At 46.0% G+C, this 26,612-nt stretch overlaps 1 protein-coding gene across 1 annotated transcript in view; it reads left to right on the forward strand.

Moving 5' to 3' along the window:
• Nucleotides 1–24,375: 24,375 nt before the first annotated feature.
• Nucleotides 24,376–26,612, forward strand: part of SP1 (Sp1 transcription factor) — a 31,528-nt gene continuing 29,291 nt past the window's right edge. The window contains exons 1-2 of the mRNA XM_075851846.1: nucleotides 24,376–24,570; nucleotides 25,136–25,218. Coding sequence (XP_075707961.1) covers nucleotides 24,564–24,570; nucleotides 25,136–25,218 — 90 coding nt within the window. The 5' untranslated portion in view covers nucleotides 24,376–24,563. The remainder of the gene's footprint in view (nucleotides 24,571–25,135; nucleotides 25,219–26,612) is intronic.

Raw genomic sequence — 26,612 nt, forward strand, 5'->3', positions numbered from 1 at the left:
CAGTTTTTCACGAATAATCTATTACTTTGCACGGGGGCCAGTGGGCTTGACCGTTTGGTATTTCGGCAGCAGCACTCACTGTTATCCACCTGTTCAACGTGATTGATCTACCTTCTTGTGGTAAGCATCCATTTGTCATACATTTGACTGTCATTTCTGGGATTACTCACACTATGTGGCGCCGTGTGTTTTCCTTGCATTTATATTCAATGTGTTTGAGAGACTTGCTGAAAGATAAAAATTTCCACTCAGTGAATGGGCAGAGGTTCTGGCACCCTATTTACCTGGTGAGCCACAAAAGGCATATTTTGATCTAACTTCAGAACAAGCTAAGAACTATGGCTTGTTTAACCCCTCCCCCCTGCTTGCATTCTGGGCCCTAATGACCAAGCCAATTTTTACGTTTTTCCATCGTCACATTCGAAGACCTATAACTTTTTTATTTTTGCGTCGACATAGCTGTAATAAGGTCTTGTTTTTTGCGGGACAAGTTGTATTTTTTAATAGCACCATTTTGGTGTTATTGTTTGATTAATTTTTATTAACTTTTTTGGGGGGGATAGAAATAAACCTGAAATTTCGCCACTCTTTTTTGCATCCTAAATCTACGCCGTTTACCGTGTGGTATAAATAACACAATAACGTTAGTCAACGGGTTGTTACGATTGCAACGATACCACATTTGTATAGATTTTGTATGTTTTACTACTTACACAGTAAAAACACTTTTTTTCAAAATTATTTGTTTTTGTGTCTCCATATTTGAAGAGCAGTAACTTTTTTATTTTTTCACCGATGCAGCTGTATGAGGGCTTTTTTTTGCGGGACGACTTGTAGTTTTTATTAGTACCATTTTGGAGTAGATGCGACTTTTTGATAACTTTTTATCACATTTTTTTTAAGTCAGGATTCACAGAAAATAGCAATTTTTCCATTGTTTTTTATTTTATTTTTTACGGCGTTCACCGTGCGGGCTAAATAATGTCATAGCTTAATATTCGGGGTCGTTACGGACGTGGCGATACCAAATGTGTGTAACTTTTTTGCTTTATTTTGGGTTTTTTAATAGTAAAGCATTTTGTAAGGGGGAAAAGTGTTTTTCATTTTTTTTCACATTTTTTTATTAACATTATGAAACTTTTTTTTTACTTTTTTAATAGTCCTACTAGGGGACTTTATTATAAAAGCGATCGGAAGATCGCACATTACACTGCAATACTTCTATATTGCAGTGTATTACTGCCTGTCTGTTTAAGACGGACAGGCATCTGCTAGGCCTCCGGCATGACCTAGCAGGCATTCACTACAGGCAGACCTGGGGGCCTTTATTAGGCCCCCGGTTGCCATCGGAGACACAGATACTCGGCGATCTTATCGCCGGGTGTTGGTGGGAGAGAGAGGGAGCTCCCTCCCTCTCTCCAAAACCACTCAGATGCGGCGCTCGATATTGAGCACCGCATCTGAGGGGTTAAACGGGTGAGATCGATACTAATATTGATCTCTCTCATTCGAGCAGGGATGCCCCCAGCTACCTCTGGTAGCTGAGTGCAGGGAGATTTAACGGCTCCCTGCTCTGTTTATTTATTCTGATGCAGCGCCGTGAAAAGGCTATTGCATCAGAATAAAGCCCACTAATGACCGCCGTGAAAAGGCATATCAGCGGTCATTAAGGGGTTAAAGCAGAGATAATGGCTCGTCTGGGGGTCACCTTAACTGTACGGGCTCACGGAGTCCATGACTGGCAGTTTCAAAAATGCAAGCCGCCACATTCCCAGATGTTTGATCTTTTGCACCTAGTGCGCAAGTGGCTATAACCAGAAACTTTGAGTCCCTCTGACATTGTGGATAAGATAGTACTGGACCGCTAAGTTAGTGGTCTTCCTCGGGACATATATCGGTGGGTTGCTCAGGGAGAACCCAAAACTTTGGACCTGCTTGTTTCGCTTGTGGAGCGTTACACTACTGAAGATTTTCTTGGCCCTGAACCAAAGGCGCAGCGGTTTGTGCGACTCACCCATGCTTCCCCTATTTCTACAAAGAGAATTTCAGATGAACCTGCACATGAGGGAAATCGATTTTCTGGGCAATATCTGTGTCCAGCCACAAGGACAGGATGCGCCAAAGTCTAATAGACCACCAACCCGGGGACCAACTGATCGTCTGTGCTGGAGGTGTCACCTACCTGGGCATTTAGCAGCCCACTGCCCAACAGAGGCAGAGCCAATGGATTGCGATATGGCTCAGCGGCGATCATTGTGTGCTCACTCTGCAAAACTCGGGGGTTACAGCAGGTCCCCAGGAATGTCAGGTGGCCGTAAATGGCCAGGAAGTAGTTGCCTTACTGGATTCTGGTAGTTTAGTTACCTTACTTAATGCAAATGGTCCCCACGAAGTTTGTGCTCCCCGCAAGCATGTGCGTGATTTGCATACATGGGGACACCAAACAGTACCCCATTGCCAAGATAACCGTGGAAACCCTCTGTGGGATTCATGACCAAGAAGTAGGGGTTGTAGAAAACCTGTTGCATGAACTAATTATAGGTCGGGACTGTGTCTTGTTCTGGCAACTTTGGGAACAGGGCACGAGCAATCTTGAGTCTGTGGGAGTCAATAGTAACCACATGGTTGATGTATTGATGAATACTGGTGAACCTGCAACCATTACCAGTAATCTACCTGAAACTGTAGAAATTGTATACCCTGATGAGCAGAGTCAGTCACCACTAGCCGTGTTTGCTGGTGAGGAAATTGAGGATAATTCCTCTGGGCAGAACTTCTCTGATTTAGGGGTGTCACATGATAACTTTGGTACGGCTCAGATGAAAGATCCTACTTTAAAGAATGCTAGAGACCAAATAACGGTCTTGAATGGTGCACCACAACAGCAGGAAGCTGATGCCCAATTCCCTCATTTTTCGTTCAATGGTGATCTGTTATATAAAGTAACGAAATACGCGATGAAGTGGTAGGGCAGCTGCTAGTGCCCCAGTCATACAGACGGCAGGTGTTAGACCCAGCCCATACTCATGCACTAGGGGGACACCTTGGAGCCGATAAGACCCAGGAGCGGGTCTACTGGCCTGGGGTTTACAGAGAAGTATAAGAATTCTGTGAATTATGTCCCACCTGTCAAATAACCACTCCCATGTCTCATTTTCGGAGCCCACTGGTGCCGCTCCCAATTATTGCGGTACCATTTGAATGCATAGCTATTGACCTGGTAGGCCCTTTAGTCTGATCCTCTGGAGGACATCAATATATACTTGTGGTCCTAGATTACGCTACCCGGTATCTGGAGGCTATCCCTTTAAGGAACACCTCCTCAAAAACTATTGCTCGCGAGTTAGTCCATATGTTCACCAGAACTGGTCTCCCTAAAGAGATACTTACTGTCCAAGGAACACCATTCATGGCAAGGGGAGAGAATTAAAGAGGCTCTGTTACCATATTATAAGTGCCCTATATTGTACATGATGTGATCGGCGCTGTAATGTAGATTACAGCAGTGTTTTTTATTTAGAAAAACGATAATTTGACCTATTTTAGCTTTATGCTAATAAGTTTCTTAATGGACAACTGGGCATGTTTTAGTTTCTGGCCAAGTGGGCGTAGTACAGAGGAGTGTATGACGCTGACCAATCAGTGACCAATCAGCGTCATACACTTCTCTCCATTCATTTACACAGCACATAGCGATATAGCTATATTGCTATGTGCAGTCACATAAACACACTATAAAGTTACTGCAGTGTCCTGACAATGAATAGGCATCACCTCCAGCCAGGACGGGATGTGTATTCAGAATCCTGACCACTTCTCTGCACTTCTCTGTCATTTACAGCGAGATCTCGCTGTGCTGTGCTGTAGTCTCACACAGACGCTACAGAAGTGGTCAGGATTCTGAATAGACATCACGTCCTGGCTGGAGGTAATGTATATTAATTGTCAGGACACTGCAGTAATGTAATGTTATAGTGTGTTTATGTGGCTGCACATAGCGATATAGCTATATCGCTATGTGCTGTGTAAATGAATGGAGAGAAGTGTGTGACGCTGATTGGTCACCGTCATACACTTCTCTCCACAACGCCTACTTGGTCAAAAAGTAAAACACGCCCAGTTGTCCATTAACTGGTTCCCGACTGCTGGCTGTGTTTTTACGGCCAGTGGTCAGGGTCCTTAAAACTCGAGCCATAGACTTTTTACGGCTCTGGTTTTAACTTGCTGCCCGCTCGATCGGGCAGCTGAATGTCGGGTCTCCGGCTGTCAATGACTGCCGGGGACCCTGAGGAGAGGATAGAAGCAGCTTTCGTTGCTTCTGTCTTCTCCGATCTCTTTTACACAGCGCTCAATGAACGCTGTATATAGGAATAGAGGCAGCAGCCGCGCCGCTGCCTCTATTCCTCCCGGTGTTCATGTGACTGGTCACATGATTGCCGGGTGCCGTTACTGACAGACTGCTGCTGGGTCTTACTAGACTCAGCACAGCCCTATTAGTGACAATCGTCACTATGAGAGGGCTGATTTCCAGTTACAGCTCCGTTACAGTGGAAAAACATGGTGTAAAAGAAAGAAAAAAATATATAAAGTTCCCTAAAGGTCTTTTTTGACCTTTGAGGGACAGACCATAGTAATAAAAAAATAGTAAAGTAAAGTGCAAAAAAAAATGTATAATAAATACACACGCCAAAAAAAAAACTTTCCCCCCCGCCAATCAGTGTTGTAACACTAGCGCTGACCCAATTACCCTAATATACACATGTAATATATTAAAATTTACGGTAGACAATGACGATCACAAATAAAAGGTCTATTTTAGGGTAAAACTATGTTATTACCCAAAAAAATGGCTGAAAAATAAAAAAGCTTCGTTTTTTGCTATTATTTTCAAACTTTATGAATAAAAATTCTAAAATAGCAAAAAGGATGTGTATAAGAACGATAAAAAAAAGAAACCTGCATTGTCTATGGAAAAAACATCGCAAAAATCACGTCGTCAGCCAAACAAATAAAAAAGTTATAGCCATTTAACCAACACGTGCAAAAAAAGGGATAAACGGTGTCTGGTCCTGAAGGTTCAAAATAGCCCGGTCCTGAACTGGTTAAAGAAACTCATTAGCATAAAGCTAAAAAAGGTCATAACTCTGCTGTAAAAAAACAGATCATATCATGTACAATATAGGCCACTTATAATGTAGTGACAGCGCCTCTTTAAAGAGGCTCTGTCACCATATTATAAGTGCCCTATCTCCTACATAAGGAGATCTGAACTATAATATAGGTGACAGCAGTGCTTTTTATTTAAAAAAACGATCTGTTTTCACCACTTTATTAGCGATTTTAGATGTATGCTAATGAGTTGCTTGATGGCCAAGTGGGCGTGTTTTTACGTTAGACCAAGTGGGCGTTGTACAGAGGAGTGTATGATGCTGACCAATCAGCGACTTGCACTCCTCTCCATTCATTTAGACAGCTCATAGGGATCCTGTTAGATCCCTATGTGCTGTCTTATACTAACACATTATCGATACTGAAGTGTTTAGACAGTGAATAGACATTCCACGGGATGTCTATTCACAAACTCTGCACTTCGTTACTGTCTCTGTGGTAGTTACAGCAGAGGAAGCGTAATCTCGCGAGATTACGCTGTAGATGACAGGTTACAACGAGATTACGCTTCCTCTGCTGTAACTACCATAGAAACAGTAACAAAGTGCAGAGATTGTGAATAGACATCCCTGTGGAATGTCTATTCACTGTCTAAACACTTCAGTATCAATAATGTGTTAGTATAAGACAGCACATACTGATCTAAAAGGATCCCTATGCGCTGTCTAAATGAATGGAGAGGAGTGCATGACGCTGATTGGTCAGCGTCATACACTCCCCTGTACAACGCCCACTTGGTCTAAAGTAAAATCATTAGCATAAATCTAAAATCGCTAATAAAGTGGTGAAAACAGATCGTTTTATTAAATAAAAAACACTGCTGTTACCTACATTATAGCGCCGATCTCCTTATGTAGGAGATAGGGCACTTATAATGTGGTGACAGAGCCTCTTTAACAAGACCTTAAAAGGCATGTTAAGGAGAGTTGTGGAAAAAGATGGACAGGATTGGGATTATTTACTACCATTTTTGTTATTTGCTATAAGAGAGGTGCCTCAAGCCTCCACTGGGTTTTCACCCTTTGAATTTGTTTATAGTAGACGCCCCCGGGGATTGATGGATATTGTTAAGGAGGCCTGGGAACAAGAAACCACCCCCTTTAAAAGTGTGGTTGAACATATAATCTAAATGCAAGAGCGAATGTCATATGTAATACCTCTTGAAAAGGAACATCTGCAGAAAGCGCAGGAGTCCCAAAGTAGGCTGTACAATAGGAATGCTGATGTCAGAGAATTCAGCCCAGGAGACAGAGTGTTGGTGTTAGTTCCCTCAGTGGAAAGTAAATTTCTTGCCAAGTGGCAAGGTCCTTTTGAGATAGAGGAGAAAGTGGGGATAGTTAAATATAAGGTGTACCAACCCTCTAAACAGAAGCAATATCAAGTGTACCATGTAAATCTTCTAACACCCTGGAAAAATAGGGAGTCGTTAGCTGCAACCCAAATACCCCAGAAGAACCCTAATGAGCAAATTAAAAAAGTTAAGGTAGCAGATGCGCTCTGATACCATCAGAAACAGGAAGTAAAAGAGTTTTTGCAAAGAAACAGGGATGTTTTTTCTTGGTTGACAGGTGTTACTGATGTAATTGAACATGAGATTCTGACAGAACCCCATGCCCAGGCAATCTCAAGCCTTACAGAATTCCTGAGGCCCGCAGAGAGGTGGTAGCTGCTGAAGTTACATTTTTTTTTTAGACCTTGGCGTCATTGAGGAGTCCACAAGTGGGTGGTGTAGTTTCATTGTGTTAGTGCCCAAACCCGATGGTACCTGGCGTTTTTGTAATGAGTTCAGAAAATTGAATGAGGTCTCCAAATTTGATGCTTACCCAATTCCTCGGGTAGATAAATTGATCGAGACATTGTGTCCAGCAAGGTATATCACAACCCTTGACTTAACAAAAGGGTATCGGCAGATACCTCTATCTAAGGATGTCAAAGAGAAAACTGCTTTCTCTACCCCTGAGGGATTGTTCCAATATAACAAAATGCCCTTTGGTTTGGATGGAGCTCCACCTACCTTCCAGAGGGCCATGGATAGGATACTGAAACCCTATAGGGAATTTTCTGCAGCATATCAAAATGATATTGTCATTTTCAGTACAGACTGGGCAAGTCATATGAGTAAAGTCCAGGCTGTTCTTGATTCTCTCTGTCAATCCAGAGAAGTGTGCTATTGGCCTACAGGAAGCCCGATATCTGGGGTATATTGTGGGGAGAGGAGTAATCAAACCTCAATTTAACAAAATATATGCTATCCAGAGTTGGCCCAGCCCTTGCACCAAGAAACAGGAGAGCAAATTCCTGGGCATTGTGGGGTATTATTGAAGATTTATTCCCAATTTTGCAACTCCGGCAACGCCATTGACTGACCTCACAAAAGGGAGAACGTTCACCAGCGTACAATGGAGCTCAAATGCGGAGAGTGCCTTTCAGATATTAAAATCTGCGTTGTGTCAGCAACCTGTCTTAATAGCCCCAGACTTCAACAAAGAATTTTTGGTGCAGACTGATGCCTCAGATGTAGGTTTAGGTGCGGTAATGTCACAAGTGGTTGGCAGAGAAAAACACCCAGTCATCTATCTAAGTCGTAAATTAACCCCAGCAGAGAAAAATTATTCAATAGTGGAGAAGGAATGTCTTGCTATAAAGTGGGCATTAGATGACTTGAGGTATTACCTGTTGGGTAGATCTTTCAGGTTGGTTTCTGACCATGCTCCTCTGACCTGGATGTCTCAAAACATAGAAAAGAATGCAAGAATTACCAGGTGGTTCTTGTCCCTTCAGGACTTTAAATTTACTGTTGAACATAGAACTGGTAATTATCACCAAAACGCAGATGCGCTTTCCAGAGTGTACTGTACTTGGGCTTCAAGTGTCCAGTGCCCGGGCCTGGAGCAAGGGGGGGAATGTCAGGAGCCGAAGGGGTTAATTGTTGAAAGCAGGTACATCCCACCTAGGTTGCTCTATTTAATTAGGTGTGGCTACTCATGTGTGTGAGCTGCTGGGTGCTGACTCTCAGGCTGGATTCACCCGAGCACGTTCGGCCCGTAAAGGACTGAACGTATTCTGGCCGCAAGTCCCGGACCGAACACACTGCAGGGAGCCGGGCTCCTAGCATCATAGTTATGTACGTGGAACTACTGTCCCGTACTGTAAACATGTCCTTGTCAATGAATTAGAATATCATCAAAAAGTTAATTTATTTCAGTAATTCAATTCAAAAAGTGAAACTCATATATTATATAGATTTATTACACACAGTGATCTATTCCATAACACCTCAGCAGTGCCACAGGCTGATCGCCTCCATGCCACGCCGCAATGATGCAGTAATTTATGCAAAAGGATTTTTTGTACTTTTATCTTTGGAGTACATTACTTGCTTTAGGGTCATGTCCCATCTTTGGTTCGTTTTTAGGTCTATATCTTACCCAGGTCGACACAATTTCCTCTCTAAACTGCAGCATAATACTGTACTACTTGCAGTAGGAGCTGCAAAACACACCTAAGGCCAGCCTTACGAACACAACTAATGTGCTTGCACTGTTTATGGACAATGAGGAAAGCAGCACAGGCGCCGATGAACAGGCGGAAATTAACGCTTGTTCTCGCATGTACGAGGCAGGTCACATGCCCCTCCAGGTCTCGGACTGTGATGGATGAGAACGGCATGATGGCGGCGAGAAAGGTCTCCTTTCATCAGGGCTTAGTGAAAAAATACAGAAGTACTTATCAAGATATAAACGAGCACACACAAAGTGGTGCGACCCATTTAAGCCATTGTTGTCTATACAAAGTTTAATGAGAAGCACCACTTCAAGAACTGGGGGTCCTCACTGTATCAGGGCTGCTATGTCTATGAGACCCACCAACCATGATTGACGTCCCAAAGACTGCTGTTATTCCATGTAACTGGGGCTATTTTGGGTGGATAAATGGAGTTAAATGTGAGGACTAAAAGTACCATCAGCATGGTGACACAAGCGCCACCCTACATAAAACCATACATACCACAAGATAACTAAATAAATAAAAGACCAGGAGACTATTCTTTAGATGGAAATATATTGGCAGTGGTATGTATTAAGGGATTAAATAATAAATGGATAATAAATAAATATTAAACTTGTGATAAATAACACATATTTTAATAAATATTAAAAACCAATAAATAATTACCACTAATGAACCCCTTCCCCACATCCGCCGTGTATGTATATATATATATATATATATATATATATATATATATATATATATATATATATATATTGTAATGATGGGGGTAAGGAAACAGACAAGTGAGCCCTAATCTACCCGCCACTCAGTCCCTGCCTACATGCAACGACCCGCCCTAGGCGACGGGGTACAACTGGGCGACGGTCCCTACGCTCGATAAGTGCACGACAGACAAACAGACAAGGGTACACAGAAGCAAGGGAAAAGGGGCAGTTGCCCACGGCAACACCGTGAGCAACAAGAGTGGTGGACGAGCCGAGTCAAACCAGGAGTGTACGAGGTACCAAACGCAGAGCAGGAGATAAGTGAACAAGCCGAGTCAAACCAGGAGTGTACGAGGTACCAAACGCAGAGCAGGAGAGTAGTCAGTAAGCCAGGGTCAATATGAAGCAGGGTCAAATGGTTCAAGAAGCTGCAGCAGGGCCAGGAAACAAAACGAGAAGAATCACATGAAAGGAGGAACAGGAAAGGCAGGTATAGATAGAGGGCGGGAGCTAGCTCCGTCTGGCCAGGCTGTGATAGGCTCTCCCACTCCTAAGCCTGCCATTCTGAGTGGTGGAAGATGGAGTCAGTCTCACAGACATAGAAGCAGGCTCAGACTGATTACCTATGGGCGTGGATACAGAAGCTGTGCCTGGCAGATCCTTAACAGTACCCCCCCTTTTATGAGGGGCCACCAGACCCTTTCTAGATGGACCTGGTTTATTGGGGAAACGAAGGTGGAACCTTCTGACCAATACCCCAGCGTGAACATCCCGGGCGGGTACCCAAGTCCTCTCCTCAGGCCCGTATCCTCTCCAATGGACCAGGTACTGGAGGGAGCCTTGGACCATCTTGCTGTCCACAATCTTGGCCACCTCGAATTCTACCCCCTCAGGGGTGAGAACAGGGACAGGAGGTTTCCCCGAGGGAGCCAAGGACGGGGAGCAGCGTTTAAGGAGGGAGGCATGGAACACATCGTGTACTCGAAAAGATGGGGGCAACTCCAGTCGGAAGGAGACAGGATTGAGGACTTCAATGACCTTGTACGGCCCTATAAACCGGGGAGCAAACTTCTTGGACGGGACTTTAAGGCGCAAGTTCTTTGACGATAGCCACACCAGATCCCCGACCATAAACAAGGGGTTAGCAGAACGTCTTCTATCTGCCTGAGTTTTTTGTATGCTCTGGGACGCCTCTAGGTTCTTCTGAACCTGGGCCCAGACTGTGCACAGTTCCCGATGAACGACATCTACCTCGGGATTGTTGGAACTACCAGGTGAAACGGAGAACCGTGGATTAAACCCAAAATTACAGAAAAAGGGGGAGACCCCTGACGAGTTACTGACCCGGTTATTAAGGGAAAATTCGGCGAGGGGAATGAATGAGACCCAATCATATTGACAGTCAGAGATAAAACACCTTAAATATTGTTCTAGAGACTGATTAGTCCTCTCAGTTTGGCCATTAGTTTCAGGATGGAAGGCAGAGGAGAAGGACAGATCAATCTCCAACTTTTTACAGAAGGCTCTCCAAAACAAAGAAACAAATTGTACCCCTCTGTCAGAAACAATATTGACAGGGACCCCATGGAGACGCAGGATGTGTTTGACAAACAAGGTAGCTAACGTCTTAGCATTGGGTAGTTTTTTGAGGGGCACAAAGTGGCACATCTTACTGAAGCGGTCTACTACAACCCACACCACCGACTTGCCTTGAGATGGAGGCAAATCGGTGATAAAATCCATGGAGATATGGGTCCAAGGTTTCTGGGGAATGGGCAAAGAACGTAGTAAGCCCGCTGGTCGGGACCTGGGAGTCTTGGACCTAGCACAAACCTCACAAGCGGCGACGTAGGCCTTAACGTCTTTAGGCAACCCAGGCCACCAATAGTTTCTGGCAATGAGGTGCTTGGTACCCAGGATGCCTGGATGACCAGATAGTGCGGAGTCATGATTTTCCCTAAGTACCCTTAGCCGGAATTGTAGGGGAACAAACAGCTTGTTCTCAGGAAGGTTCCCGGGAGCTGAACCTTGATCAGCAGCAATTTCAGAAACTAAATCAGAATCAATAGAGGAAATGATTATACCTGGAGGCAAAATACAAGCAGGATCTTCCTCAGAAGGAGGGCTGGCCATGAAGCTACGCGACAGTGCATCAGCCTTAATATTTTTAGACCCAGCCCTATACGTAACCCAAAAATTGAATCTGGTAAAAAATAACGCCCATCGAGCTTGTCTCGGGTTTAGCCTCCGGGCAGATTCTAGGAAAACCAGATTCTTGTGGTCGGTAAGGACCGTTACCTGGTGCCTAGCCCCCTCCAGGAAGTGGCGCCACTCTTCAAATGCCCATTTAATGGCTAAGAGTTCGTGGTTGCCAATATCATAGTTACTCTCAGTGGGCGAAAACTTCCTGGAGAAGTAGGCACAGGGACGGAGATGGGTGAGGGACCTGGTACCCTGGGACAAGACAGCCCCCACTCCCACCTCGGATGCGTCAACCTCCACGATAAATGGCTCCATTTGGTTGGGCTGAACCAACACCGGGGCCGAGATAAAGCACTTCTTAAGGGCCTCAAAAGCCTGGACAGCCTCAGGAGGCCAGTGGAGGAGATCAGCACCCTTGCGAGTGAGATCCGTAAGAGGCTTAGCGATGACCGAGAAGTTAGCAATAAATCTCCTGTAATAATTAGCGAACCCCAAGAAGCACTGTAACGCCTTCAGGGAGGCAGGTTCGACCCATTCCGCCACAGCCTTGGCGGGGTCCATGCGGAATTCATGAGGAGTGAGGATTTGACCCAAAAATGGTATCTCCTGCACCCCAAAACACATTTTTCGGTCTTCGCAAACAGTTTGTTTTCCCGAAGGACCTTCCTGACATGCTCAATGTGGGAGGACCAGTCCTTGGAAAACACAAGTATGTCATCAAGGTACACTACAAGAAATACCCCCAGGTAATCTCTTAAAATCTCATTTATGAAATTCTGGAAGACCGCGGGAGCATTACACAACCCAAAGGGCATGACGAGGTATTCGAAATGACCTTCGGGCGTGTTAAACGCAGTCTTCCACTCATCCCCCTCTTTGATGCGGATAAGGTTATACGCCCCCCGTAGATCAAACTTAGAGAACCATTGGGCCCCCTGAACCTGATTAAAGAGATCAGGAATCAAAGGAAGGGGATACTGGTTCCTTACAGTGACCTTATTCAAGTTACGGTAGTCAATGCATGGCCTAAGACAACCATCCTTCTTCCCTATGAAGAAGAAGCCAGCACCTACCGGAGAAGTAGAGGGGCGAATGTAACCCTTGGCCAGGCATTCCTGGATATACTCTCTCATGGCTTCACGTTCGGGACAAGAGAGATTAAATATCCTACCCGTAGGGAGCTTAGCTCCTGGTACCAAATCGATAGCGCAATCGTATTCTCTATGAGGAGGTAACACTTCGGAGGCCTCCTTAGAGAAAACATCAGCGAAGTCCTGAACAAACTCAAGAGCATGTTCACCTCCTCAGGGGGAGAAATAGAATTAACAGAAAAACATGACGTCAAGCATTAATTACCCCATTTGGTAAGATCCCCAGTATTCCAGTCAAACGTGAGATTATGCAACTGCAACCAGGGAAGGCCTAAAACCAAATCGGACGATAATCCCTGCATCAACAGTACAGAGCACTGCTCCAAATGCATGGAGCCAACAAGGAGTTCAAAAACAGGGGTATGCTGTGTAAAATAACCATTAGCGAGAGGAGTGGAGTCGATACCCACTACCGGGACAGGTTTAGGCAAATAATCAAAGGCATAGCTAGAGACATAGCAAATTCCACAGACATGATATTAGCAGACGACCCTGAATCCACGAAGGCACTGCCGGTAGCAGACCTACCACCAAAAGAGACCTGAAAGGGAAGCAAGATTTTATTACGTTTCATATTTACGGGAAATACCTGTGCGCCCAAGTGACCTCCCCGATGATCACTTAGGCGCGGAAGTTTTCTGGCTGCTTATTCTTACGCCTAGGACAGGTGTTCACTTGATGCTTGTCATCCCCACAATAGAAGCAGAGACCATTCTTCCTGCGGAACTCTCTACGTTGTTGGGGGGACACGGAGGCCCCGAGTTGCATAGGTACCTCCGAGTCTTCCGTGGAAGAACGAAGCAACGGAACCTCAGGAGGCATCATGGGGGAGTCAGAGGAGAAAACACAAAAACGTTCACGTTATCGTTCCCTGAGACGTCGGTCAAGTCGTACCGCTAAAGCCATAACCTGGTCTAGGGAGTCAGAAGAGGGATAGCTAACTAGCAGGTCTTTCAGGGCGTTCGACAGACCCAACCTAAACTGGCACCTTAAGGCAGGGTCATTCCACGGAGAAGCTACGCACCACTTCCTAAAGTCAGAGCAATACTCCTCAACAGGTCTCTTACCCTGACGTAAGGTCACCAGCTGACTCTCGGCAAAGGCAGTCCTGTCAGTCTCGTCATAAATGAGTCCGAGAGCAGAAAAGAAAAGATGAACGGAGGAAAGTTCAGGGGCGTCAGGAGCCAAGGAGAAGGCCCATTCTTGGGGCCCTTCCTGGAGCCGGGACATAATTATACCCACCCGCTGGCTCTCAGAACCTGAGGAGTGGGGCTTTAAACGAAAATAGAGCCTACAACTCTCCCGAAAGGAGAGAAAAGTCTTCCGGTCCCCTGAGAACCGGTCAGGCAACTTGAGGTGGGGTTCAAGAGGTGAGGTGAGGGGCACTACCATGGTAGCATCAGGCTGGTTGACCTTCTGAGCCAGGGCATGGACCTGTAGGGAGAGACCCTGCATTTGCTGAACCAGGGTCTCAAGGGGGTCCATAGTGGTGTGAGGGACCAGGGTAGAGTAGGTATATGGGCTTGTGATTATGTAATGATGGGGGTAAGGAAACAGACAAGTGAGCCCTAATCTACCAGCCACTCAGTCCCTGCCTACTTGCAACGACCCGCCCTAGGCGACGGGGTGCAACTGGGCGACGGTCCCTACGCTCAATAAGTGCACGACAGACAAACAGACAAGGGTACACAGAAGCAAGGGAAAAGGGGCAGTTGCCCACGGCAACACCGTGAGCAACAAGAGTGGTGAAGGAGCCGAGTCAAACCAGGAGTGTACGAGGTACCAAACGCAGAGCAGGAGAGAAGTGAACAAGCCGAGTCAAACCAGGAGTGTACGAGGTACCAAACGCAGAGCAGGAGAGTAGTCAGTAAGCCAGGGTCAATATGAAGCAGGGTCAAATGGTTCAAGAAGCTGCAGCAGGGCCAGGAAACAAAACTAGAAGAATCACAAGCAAGGAGGAACAGGAAAGGCAGGTATAAATAGACAGCGGGCGGGAGCTAGCTCCGTCTGGCCAGGCTGTGATGGGCTCTCCTACTCCTAAGACTGCCATCCTGAGTGGTGGAAGATGGAGTCAGTCTCACAGACATAGAAGCAGGTGCAGACTGATTACCTATGGGCGTGGATACAGAAGCTGTGCCTGGCAGATCCTTAACATATATATATATATATACACACACACACAGGGTGGGCCATTTATATGGATACACCTAAATAAAATGGGAATGGTTGGTAATATTAACTTACTGTTTGTGGCACATTAGTATATGGGAGGGAAACTTTTCAAGCTGGGTGTTGACCATGGCGGCCATTTTTAAGTCAGCCATTTTGTATCCAACTTTAGTTTTTTCAATGGGAAGAGGGTCATGTGACACATCAAACTTATCGAGAATTTCACAAGAAAAACAATGGTGTTAGTTTTAACGTTACTTTATTCTTTCATGAGTTATTTACAAGTTTCTGACCACTTATAAAATGTGTTCAAAGTGCTGCCCATTGTGTTGGATTGCCAATGCAACCCTCTTCTCCCACTCTTCACATACTGATAGCAACACCGCAGAGTGTAAACTGAACTTTTCTCAAAGCACCCTCCATGACAGCACCACAGGAGGTAGGACCCCACCTCTAATAGGAAAAGGAAAATCACAAGAGGTTAAATAACCACTCCCCACCATTCCTCCTCAGTGTTTTTTCCTGTCCCTATGGGGCAACAAGAGGATGCTACCGTCCCTGGTCTGGTAGCAGGGGGTGACTAACAATAAACTAAACTAAGATCTACCAGGCAGCGGGGGTTTGGTCTTACCTGCTCCCTTTTGCTGCTCCTGTTCTCTCTGGGGTCTGGGACCTGCGGCAACCTCTCCTGCTGTGTTCAAGCTGAGGTTGGCGGTGGTGGCTGTGGTCCTCGTCGGAGCTCCCTAGCCATGCTACTTCCAATGTAGGAAGTAGCGATGACTACTCCATGCCTGGCGTGCGTTAATCTATGAAACGCATGCGTCATTGGTTCTGGTCAAAGCCAAAAAAACCTTAGCGTCGCCCACCGCTAGCGCCAGCAGAGAATCTACATAGAATCTAATTTTCCATGAAAGGGAAAGGAGTCAGGAAAGGCCTGCAGGATGTCCATCAAGTCTCCCTCCTGGATTGGCAGACTTATCCATCCTAATCCCGGTCACCTGGTTTAAAGGTCTCCTGGACGAAGGTTCTCAGTCTCAAAGTATGATCTCTGCTACGGACAACTGTTGTTGTATTGTCAAGAGTTTACCTCGAGATGGATAATCCGACACTTAAAGGGTAACTAAACTGTCAGAAAACTTCTGACATGTCATAGTGACATGTCAGAAGTTTTGATCAGTGGGGGTTTGAGCACTGAGACGAGATCCCCACGACCACTAAAACGAAGTGGCAGAAGCCCTGAGCCGCTTGGTTTCTGATCGACTTTTCTCGGAAAGCCGAGCAGTTGGTGTACGTGCTCATGGACTCTCTGTTGACTATGTATCACGGCTGTAGGGTATGTGGACCAACTAGGCCGCTCTGCCGTAGCGGAGAAGCAGCTGGCCAAGCAACAGTCAATAACAGTCTCACGGATATGAGTACCTAACTAGATGATCAGACATATACTCAGAGTAGCTGATATATGGTGAAGCAGACACTTGGCTCAGATGATGCTTGGTGTAGCAGAAGATACTAGGTGTGGCAGATGACACCAGACATGGCGGATAGCACCAGACGTGGCGGATGGCACCAGACGTGGCAGATGAGGCACACACAACTCCAACTATAGGCTTAGGCTCAGGAACAAACACAGCAACCGGATACAGAAAGCAGGATACAACTAAGGGACCAATTGCATAGACAAACACAGGAATACAAACAACGCTCAGGCAAGTAGAGGAAGGGCAGAGCCCCTTTTAAAGTCCAGGGTGCAATGGGGTTGGCTGGGGAACTTTAAGGCCAGGAGTGAGTGCGCGCACCCTACGGGACACAGGAGAGAGCTGCAACTGTGTGTGTCAGCATCTCCAGAAAGGTAGATGCCAGCATGAAGACAGAGCCGGAACTTTTTTATGAGGGCCGGGCATCTCTCCTCACTACCAAATCCTTTCCAGTCCACCAGGTAGAACATCTTTCCTGCTACCCTCTTGCAGTCCAGAATCTCTTTCACTTCAAAGATTTCAGAAGAACCGCTGAGAGCAACTGCAGAACGAGGTTCTCTTTTTCTCCTATTAGCATTCCTCTTCATGCGGTCGACCGCCAGTAGGATAGAGGACCTGGTCTGCTGCCATATGTGAAGAAAGTCTCCAAATGCAGAGTTAGCTGCTGGTACATGGGATGTAGGAGGATCATGTGCATGTTGGTTGTAAACAATGAAGAATGGAGTAGAGGCAGTAGATTCACTTGTGTGGTTGTTGTAGGGGAACTCGGCCCAAGAAAGAAGTTGTGCCCAGTTGACGTGCGGAGCATAAGTTTAATGACAAAGGTAATTCTCCAATATTTGGTTAATTCTCTCGACTTGGCCGTTAGACTGAGGATGATAGGCAGAGGAAAAGTCCAATTATACATTAAGGAGTTTACATTTACAGAGGGCTCACCAGAATTTCAAAGTGAATTAAACCCCCCGATCAGACACGATATGGAGAGGAAATCCGTTCATATGTTGTATGAAGAGATTAGCTAGACGAGGAGCTGAAGGGAGACCAGTAAGTGGGATGAAATGTGCCATCTAGGAAAAACCACCATCCAGACTAGTACATCCAGCCAAAGGAGGAAGCTCAGTAATAAAGTCCATTGCAATATCTTGCCAGGGGGCATCGGGCACTGGCAGGGGTAGGAGCAGACCAGCAGGTCTGGAATGAGCAGATTTATTAGAGGCACAGATAGCATAGGAGGAAACAAAGTCCACAACATCCTTAGGCAGCGTGGGCCACCAGTATTGGCGTGCAATTAGGTCCCGAGTTTTACGAACGCCAGAGTGCCCAGCCAGTTTAGAACTGTGTCCCCAGCAGAGAATCTTTTTCCTGTCTGCAAGACAAAGGACTTCCCAAGAGGAATGTCTCTAATTTGAAGAGGATTGACGGAGATAACTCTGGAAGAATCTATAATGCATTGAGCAATCTGTTCAGAGTCCTTCCGTCTTAAATGACTGAGACAGAGCATCGGCCCTCATATTCTTGTCATCTGGATGGAAGTCAAGCACAAACTGGAATCGGGCGAAGAACAGCAACCACCTGGCTTGTCGAGGATATAAATCTTTAAGCAGACTGGAGATAGGTAAGATTCTTGTGGTCTGTAAAGATGACAATAGAATGTATGTCGCCCTCCAGCAAATGTCTCCATTCCTCCAAGGCCAACTTGATGGCCAGTAACTCCCGATCCCCAATGGAGTAATTGTGCTCTGCAGGAGAGAATAGTCTCGAGTAGTAGCCACACACCACTGCCTTACCCTTGAAGTTTCTCTGAAATAGAAGTGCACCTGCACTAACAGAAGAAGCGTCAACCTTTAGGGAGAACTGTCGAGATATGTCAGGATGATGAAGAATCGAGGCTGAAGTGAAGGCATTCTAGAGACTGATAAATGCTGACTCTGCCTCCGGGGTCCATACTTTGGCGTTCACCCCTTAGTAAGGGCAGAGATTGGAGCAGTCAGCGACGAGAAGTTTGGGATAAACTGCCGGTAGAAATTTGCGAATCCCAGAAATCGCTGTATGGCCCGAAGGCCCTGAGGATTTGGCCACTCTAAGACGGACTTCACCTTCTCAGGATGTATCTTGAGTCCACGATCAGAAATGACAATGTAGCCCTGGTAAAAGCAGAAAATTCTTCTCAAAAATGCACTTTTCTAGCTTAGCATGCAGGCGATTTTCCCTTAGCCGCAAAAGGACTTGGCGGACATGCTTCCGATACGTTGTCAGATCTGGTGAGTAAATCAGGATGTCATTCAAATTCACCACCACGCAGACATAGAGGAGATCCCGGACGATGTCATTCACAAATTCTTGAAATACCACTGGAGCGTCACACAGGCCAAAGGGCATCACAAGATACTCGTAGTGTCTGAATGTTGAATGCGGTCTCCCACTCGTCACCCTAAAGGATCCGGATCAAGTTGTATGCTCCACGAATGCGATTAGAGATACTTGTTCTTAACCGTGATTTGGTTAAGACCGCGGTAATCGATACAGGGTCGAAGAGATGCATCTTTTTTTTCACGAAAAAGAACCCAGCTCCAGCCAGAGAACAAGACATGTCTACTGTGATATATCAAGTCCATAGTCAGCACAGCCGTATACCAGGACATTTTTATGGAGATGCTGATTTCATTTTCCAGCAGGACTTGGCACCTGCCCACACTGCCAAAAGTACCAATACCTGGTTTAATAACCACAGTATCACTGTGCTTGATTGGCCAGCAAAGTCGCCTGACCTAAACCCCATAGGGTATCTATGGGGTATTGTCAAGAGGAAGATAAGAGACACCAGACCCAACAATGCAGACGAGCTGAAGGCCGCTATCAAAGCAACGTGGGCTTCCATAACACCTCAGTAGTGCCACATGCTGATCGCCTCCATGCCACGCCACATTGATGCAGTAATTCATGTAAAAGGAGCCCCGACCAAGTATTGAGTGCATATACTGTATATACTTTTCAGTAGGCCAACATTTTTGGTATTAAAAATCATTTTTGAAATTGGGCTTCTATAATATTCTAATTTTCTGAGATACTAAATTTTGGGTTTTCATTAACTGTTTGCCATAATCATCAACATTAAAAGAAAAAAATGCTGGAAATAGATCAATGTGTGTAATGAATCTATAGAATATATGAGTTTCACTGTTTGAATTGAGTTACTGAAATAAATTAACTTTTTGATGATATTCTAATTCATTGAGATGGACTAGTATTCTCCAACCGCTGCCTCCCCTTGGCGGAGGGCCACAAGATAGGAAGCTGTGGAAGACGTCCGACCTGGTTCCTCAAAAACAGTGCGGAAGATCTCTAGGAACAACTGTAAATTAGAGGATTCCGGACCCTCACGTTTCACAGATGGGATTAGCCCATGCCAGAGCTTTGCCAGAAAGGAGGGAGGGAGACAATTAAAGTGACCTTGGTAACATCAGAGGGGAACAGATGTGCGTGCAATCTGAAGTGAATCTGGCATTGGTTAATAAAGCCTCTACAGGTCTTTGCATCTCCATCGTAGCGAGGTGGTAGAGTCTCAGAGATTCCGGGGCCAGTACTCACAACAGGATCAGCAGGAGGAGGTGTAGTAGAAGCAGCCACGGAACGAAGATCCAAGCGATTAACTATGGAATTCACTGCCTGAAGAAGCTGATTTTTTCGTGTCCGGAGGTCACGCATGTCTGTTTCCTTCAACTTAATTGCAGCCTTGGGTTGACCGGTGGGATACATGGCCTGAGCTTACCGTCACGGCTGTGGGGTATGTGGACCCACTAGGCAGCTCTGCCGTAGCGAAGTAGCAGCTGGCCAAACTACAATCAATAAAAGTCCTTAGAACAAGAGTACCTGTATAGAAGTTCAGACAGACACAAGATGTAGCAGATACTTGGTCGTGGCAGGCACCTGGTGTAGCAGACACTTTGGCACAGATGATACTTTGGCACAGATGACACGTGGCACAAGATGACACTTGGCACAGATGACACTGGGCGTGGCAGATGACACTTGGCGTGGCAGATGATGATCTTGACTCCAACACTAGACTTCACTCAGGAACAAACACAATTACTGGATACAGGATATGGGAACACAGGATACAACTAAGGGACCATTTTCAATAACGAACATGGGTTGACACAACAACGCTCAGGCACGGGGAGGAGGGCAGGACAGACTTAAGTAGGATAAGTAGAACAGGGATAGGCTAGGGAAGAATATAGTGGTGCGTACGCTGGGCCTTTAAGAGGTCACCAGAGTGTGCGCACCCTACGGCAGCAAGGCACGGATGGGAGCAGTACATACCGACGTCCCCGGGGAGCAGGAGGCCAGCAAGAAGTTAATAGATGCCGGATAGCGGCGAACGGTTGCCATCAGCACTATACCCTTATTGCACTGGGTTTTGCATTCTCCATTCGGAGGTGTTCCCATATTAATAAACTGTGTTCTCTCATGTTAAAAAAACAATACATTTTTTAGTAGATGTCTCTGTATGAAATATATGTTTAACCATGAAAAAGGGAATTTTATTTTAAACCCAATATCATTTAAAAAAAAAATTACACTGAAAGATAATGAATAGGGGCCATTAGAGTAAATAAAGTGTGCTCCTTATGGTAACAAGGCACCCCCCCCCCCCCCCCCGATTTTTTCCTTCTTTAGGTTTCTATTATTTTCATTAATGTTTTATTCCACCGTTCTCTCCCATTTTTTCATTATGGTACTTACCTGTACAAGTTCATGGTCAGGTCAGTGGTGCTTCACCCCCTCCTTCTGGCACACGCAGGTTCTAGAAAATTCTATATTGTGCCGGGAAAATCCTTTATTCTAATTGGTTCCCAAATGAAAAACAGCGGGAATTCTGTGTATATATTCCCAGGTTTTGGGCGGGTTTGTGCCAGTCTGAAGTGGAAAGGAGGATCATCATCGCCTCGCCTTCCCTCCCTTATGCTGTCACGGTATTTGTTGGTGGTTTAGTGGCCCAGTTTATGGATAGACAGGGTCATGTAACAATTAACCCCTTCCCGCCCCAGCCATTTTTCGAATTTTCTCTTTAGTTTTTTCCTTCCCACCTTCCAAATTCCATAACTTTTTTATTTTTCTATCAATATTGCCATATGAGGGCTTGTTTTTTTTGGGGATTAAAAAAAAACCTTTATTTTACTCTTTTATACTTGAACCAACAATCGTTGCATCGCTTGCACGGTATACTAATGTATTGCACTATATCGTGATTCTGACAGTCTCCTATGGGAGTACAAAGATGGCGGACCTGGGGGCCTTCATCAGCCCCCAGGCTGCCATGCCAACCGACACCCCCCGATCTCACGTTACATTGCTTTTAGTCATTTAAATTCTGCGGTCGCTATTGACCGTGGCATTTAACAGGTTTATCAAGCGGGACCGTGCTCGTGCGGGATCCCGTTAGTTACACACATCGTTATAACACACATCCGACGCGCTCGTCCTATGGAACGGGCTCAGCCCATACTCCCCCACCCGAAAAACAGCTGAAAAATCGGAAGCAGGACGCCTCCAAACATCTGCCCATTGACTTCAATGAGAAAACGGCGTTCTATACCGACGGAGCATTTTTCGCTGTGTTTTTTACGCGGAAAAAAATGGCCACAAAAAAGAAGTGCAGGTCACTTCTTGGGACGTTTTTGGAGCCGTTTTTTATGGACTCTATCGAAAAAAACGTCAAAAATGGCCGTAAAAACGCCGCGAAAAATGCAGCGAAAATCTCTAGTGGATTAAAAAACTTCTGAAAATCAGGAGCTGTTTTCCCTTGAAAACAGCTCTGTAATTTGAGACGTTTTTAAGTTTGTGTGTGAGCATACCCTAAGGAGAACAGCAGCAGAAGCGTGAGGAGTTGAGCCAGCACCATGCATGAATACAAGCAGTTTATCCTTGGTCATGTGGTGTCGGGACTTGTGCACGGACTATTCAGTTTGTAGTTTTCTGGCGCTGGTTTTTGAAACCGCATCGAAAACCACCTCCCATCGATTTCAATGGGAGGTAGAGGCGGCTTTTTCCCACGAGCGGCAAAAAGCGTCATGCCCTTTCTTCCGGTGTTTCCATCTCTGACCTCCAATTGACAATGGGAGGCAGAGAAAGCGGTTTTCGCTGCGTTTTTTTTTTTACCCACGGAGTTCTATTGCCGCGGCCGAAAAAACACCACAAAAAACGCTGCAAACATAGTGCAGGCAGGTCCAAATCTGCCTCAAAATTTCTGAAGGAATTTCGAGGCAGATTTTCCTGCCTACAAAAAACTCTGTGTGAACTAGGCCTAACAGTATAAATAGAAGCGCAAGAAACTACTTGGCAGCAATGCAGTGAGAGCGTCATATGGTGCAGCGCTGCTGCCCACCCCCAACCCCTCCCCCCAGAGAGCAGGAAAGCCGTGGGATACAAAAGAATTAAAAAAATAAAATGTGAATTTAATTTTTTTTTAAATTATTTTAGATACGTGTATCCTGTCAATGACTAGAGTATTTTGTGTAAGAGGATTTGCGAGATAACCCCTTTAGGCCGGATTCACACGAGCGTGTGCGTTTTGCGCGTGCAAAAGGTTCGTGTGGCGTCAGCATATGGTGCGGGGGTGCGTGCTTTTCATGCAGCCGGCATCATGACACCCTGGTTTTACGTTTACAAACAGAAAAGCACGTGGTGCTTTTCTGTTTTCATTCGTAGTTTTTACTACTGTAGCGCACATCACCCGGAAGTGCTTCCGTGTGCCGTGCGCGATTTGCACGCACCCATTGACTTCAATGGGTGCGTGCAGCGTGAAACACGGGCAATTATAGGACATGTCATGAGTTTCACGCTGCGCACATACACTGCGTGACATTCACTGACCGTCTGAACGGCCCCATTCACTAACATAGGTCCGTGCGAGCGTAGCACTGACGTATTATACGTTTGTGTAAATAAGGCCTTAATGAAACATCCTATAACCCTGCCCTATGAGGAGAGGACTGCTGAGCGGCACTGACCCCAGCGTAAACACAAGCTGAAAAGTGTGACCAGTATGAAAACTGCTATTTCAAGGTTGTTTTTTTTTCATATAGTGATATGGAGAGGAAAACCACCACAGAATAAGACTGCAAATATTGAAATCCACAAAATGTCTGCAATTTTTTTTTGCAAAACCCCATTAACTTGCATTGTAGGTCCACACACACACGACAATTTTACTGTAGAGATTTCCGCAAATGTTTCACAGATCTGAATGTGGGTGGTAAAAATTCACATACAAGATACAGAAACACTTCCAATTGCAGGAATTTCTGCAACAAATCTGCCGCGTGTGAACATACCCTAGATCAAAAAAAACAAAATCATGTGAGGCGGTGCAACCATACAATATTTCTAAGATTTTTCATCATGATCAACCACTCCAGAGCCTTCTATTACTTCATGTGTCGCACGTGGGCGCAAATAGTCTCTCTCCTCAGCCTTTGCAACAGCCTAGAACTGTTGGCAGCCGCATGAGGTCGCATTGTGCAATATAACTCCCGCCTATAGGGCGCGATTTCGGCTGCTGCTGAACCTCTAGCGGCCAAAGTGACCGCGTAACACGGGCTTTATACTGACAACATGAAAGTCGAGCAGCCGAACCCCCTTCTACCTCGGGGAACTTTAAATTCGACGAAATGGCGCCTAAGGTTGTGCAAGATCAACCACACTACCTAGTAACCGATTACTCTAAGGCGCAGATGAGCGCTTCTTCCTCTGTTTATTGGTTCCCGAGTACGAGGTTACTCTCCTAACTCGCTCCATGATTGGTCAATACGCACGTCAGTTATTTTTTGGAGGGGAACTCAGCAGGAGAAGAGGAAGAGAGCAACGCCCTTCTTCCCGCCCATGCCACATTCCTTTTTTCCCCTCCCCCAGTAGTACGACTCCGTCACTCCGTGGCGGGGGCGGAGCGGAACGGTCTGTCATTGGCCTTCACCTTCTGTCAGTCTTAAGCCTTTTCCCGCCCACCGCGCCACCCCATTGGGCGGTGGAGCCGCCCCTCAGCGGGAGTGGTTAGGCAGACTGTCGATCTCCGCCCGTAGCCACGCCTGCTATCCGTCTCCGCCGCGCGGCAGGCAGGTTAGGTTGCCATCGTCAGCCGAGGTTTGTGTGAAGTGCCTGCGCCCCCAGCAAATATGAGCGGTAAGAAATGGCGGATTATAACGGGGGCGGCTGGGATTCCTCCCCATCTGCTAGAACGGGAAGAGTAGGAGGAGGGGTCAGTTGAACGAAGGGGTTTGCGATTGGAACGTGTAGGCCTTTTCAGGGCGGAGGATGAGGCCGGTTTTACCGGAGGAGACGAGGGGGCTGTGTAGACAGTAATATCCGCCCTCACTCTCGTTGTCCCTCTGCTACCTCGCCCCCTTTTTACTTGCCCTACAATCGGAGGTGGTGGCGAGGATCCCCTCCCTCCTGTCTCTCCACCTCTCCCGCCCTTTTCGCTGTCCCCCTGGGTGGGTGGGGTAGAAATATAAAATTGCCCCCCTCCCCTGGTCTGACCCCACTACCCTGACATGTCCACTGTGGTCGCACCTAAAATGCCCGTTCGAACACTCGTTCCCCGGGTGCCTTACTCTCCCTGTGGGCCTCCGCTAGCCTGTCCCGGAAGTGGCAGCTTCCCTGTCCTGGCCGCCATGTTGTATTCTACGCAGTTTAGGCTAGAATGTGCTGTTATTGTATTCATCACACTGACTTCTCTGACCAGCAGATCAGGAACACACGAGCGAAGACATGACTTCAGGAAAGTCAGACAGCCGGGCCGGAGGAGGCGGTTTTGCACAGAAGGGGCAGGTATGTTCACCCACCCAGAGCGCACTGGGCAGCCCTCCCCCATCCACACGCATACAGCCAGAAGGAGGGTGCGGGGAGTTGGTTTATCTTTGCTTTGAAGCCTGGCTCCCACCCTTTGGCTGCCAACCCACCCACCCCTTGACTCTGACTGCCCACTTAGGGCTGGCTACAAAAACCCATCCTCCTTGCCCTGTCCCTCCTGTTCAGGGATTCTCTTGACATGCTGGTTTGTTTACATGCTGGCACCATTGGATGAGTGGCTTACTCTGTTTGTAGAGAATGGCGGTGAATGGGTTAAGACATGTCTGGTTGGTACACTGCTCAGGCTGTGCTTGTTGTTTGCGACTAATCACGTGATGAGACTTCTGCTTTATCTCTTGTATAAGGTCAATGTCGTATGAGACGTGGTATGGATTTCATGTTGTGGTTGACTAGATTGGGTCCTGTCTGACCATGTTGCTTTGTCGCCAGACCTTTTGCTCTGTATATTGGACTCGTGGCACTGGGTAGTGTTGTGGGAGATGGTGATCCTGGTTGATTTGCAGTATATTGACTTAATGCCTGATGTGAATGAGTGTTACGTGATGTGTGGAGTCATGTGACCTGCCGCATAGTCTTCTGTTTCTGAACATTCTATATAGAATCTCAGGACTTTCTCCCTGGAGGAGTTTAGTCTTCTGTATTAACCCTTGCTGTGGAACATGCCTCAGTCTAAAGCAATACATTGAGTTGTGTGCAATTTTGTGGACTACTGGCACTCAATAGTTAAAGTTTATCAGTTGCGTTAAAGTCTTGTGTAGCCAGTGTTGCCCTCCATTGTTACCCTGTCTGTGATACTAAGAGGACTGCTAATTGATCTCTACAGAACAGGAAGGATCAGTCTATTGTGAAAAGTGGATCCTGTCTTATTTATATAAAGGTGTTACCTTTTTATTGTAATTCTGTCTGTGATCATGAGGAGACTGCTGAGAAGTGATCCCTACAGAACAGGAAGGATCAGTCTATTGTGAGGCTCAGTGGCCAAAGTGAAAACTGCTACATTTCAGGGTTATTTTATATATATATATATATATATCACATGGAAAATTAAAAATCAAAGTACAATAAAAATGATACGTCTTTTTAGGCACGCTACAGACTTTTAAGGCCCTGTTCACACAGTTTTTTGACACGGAAAACGCGCCGCAAAACTCGTCAAATACCGCCCGAAAATGCCTCCCATTGATTTCAGTGGGAGTTGGACGAGTTTTTTACAGCGACTAAAAAAACCGCGTCGTGGTAAAAAGAAGCGTCATGACCCATTTTGAGGCGGTTTCCGACTCCAAAACCCCATTTCAATCGGTCAGAAAGAGGAAAAAAAACGCCTCGACGAGTGTTTTGATGAGTTTTTGTCA

The sequence above is a fragment of the Rhinoderma darwinii genome, chromosome 2, assembly GCF_050947455.1.
Source record: "Rhinoderma darwinii isolate aRhiDar2 chromosome 2, aRhiDar2.hap1, whole genome shotgun sequence".
NCBI lineage: Eukaryota > Metazoa > Chordata > Amphibia > Anura > Rhinodermatidae > Rhinoderma > Rhinoderma darwinii.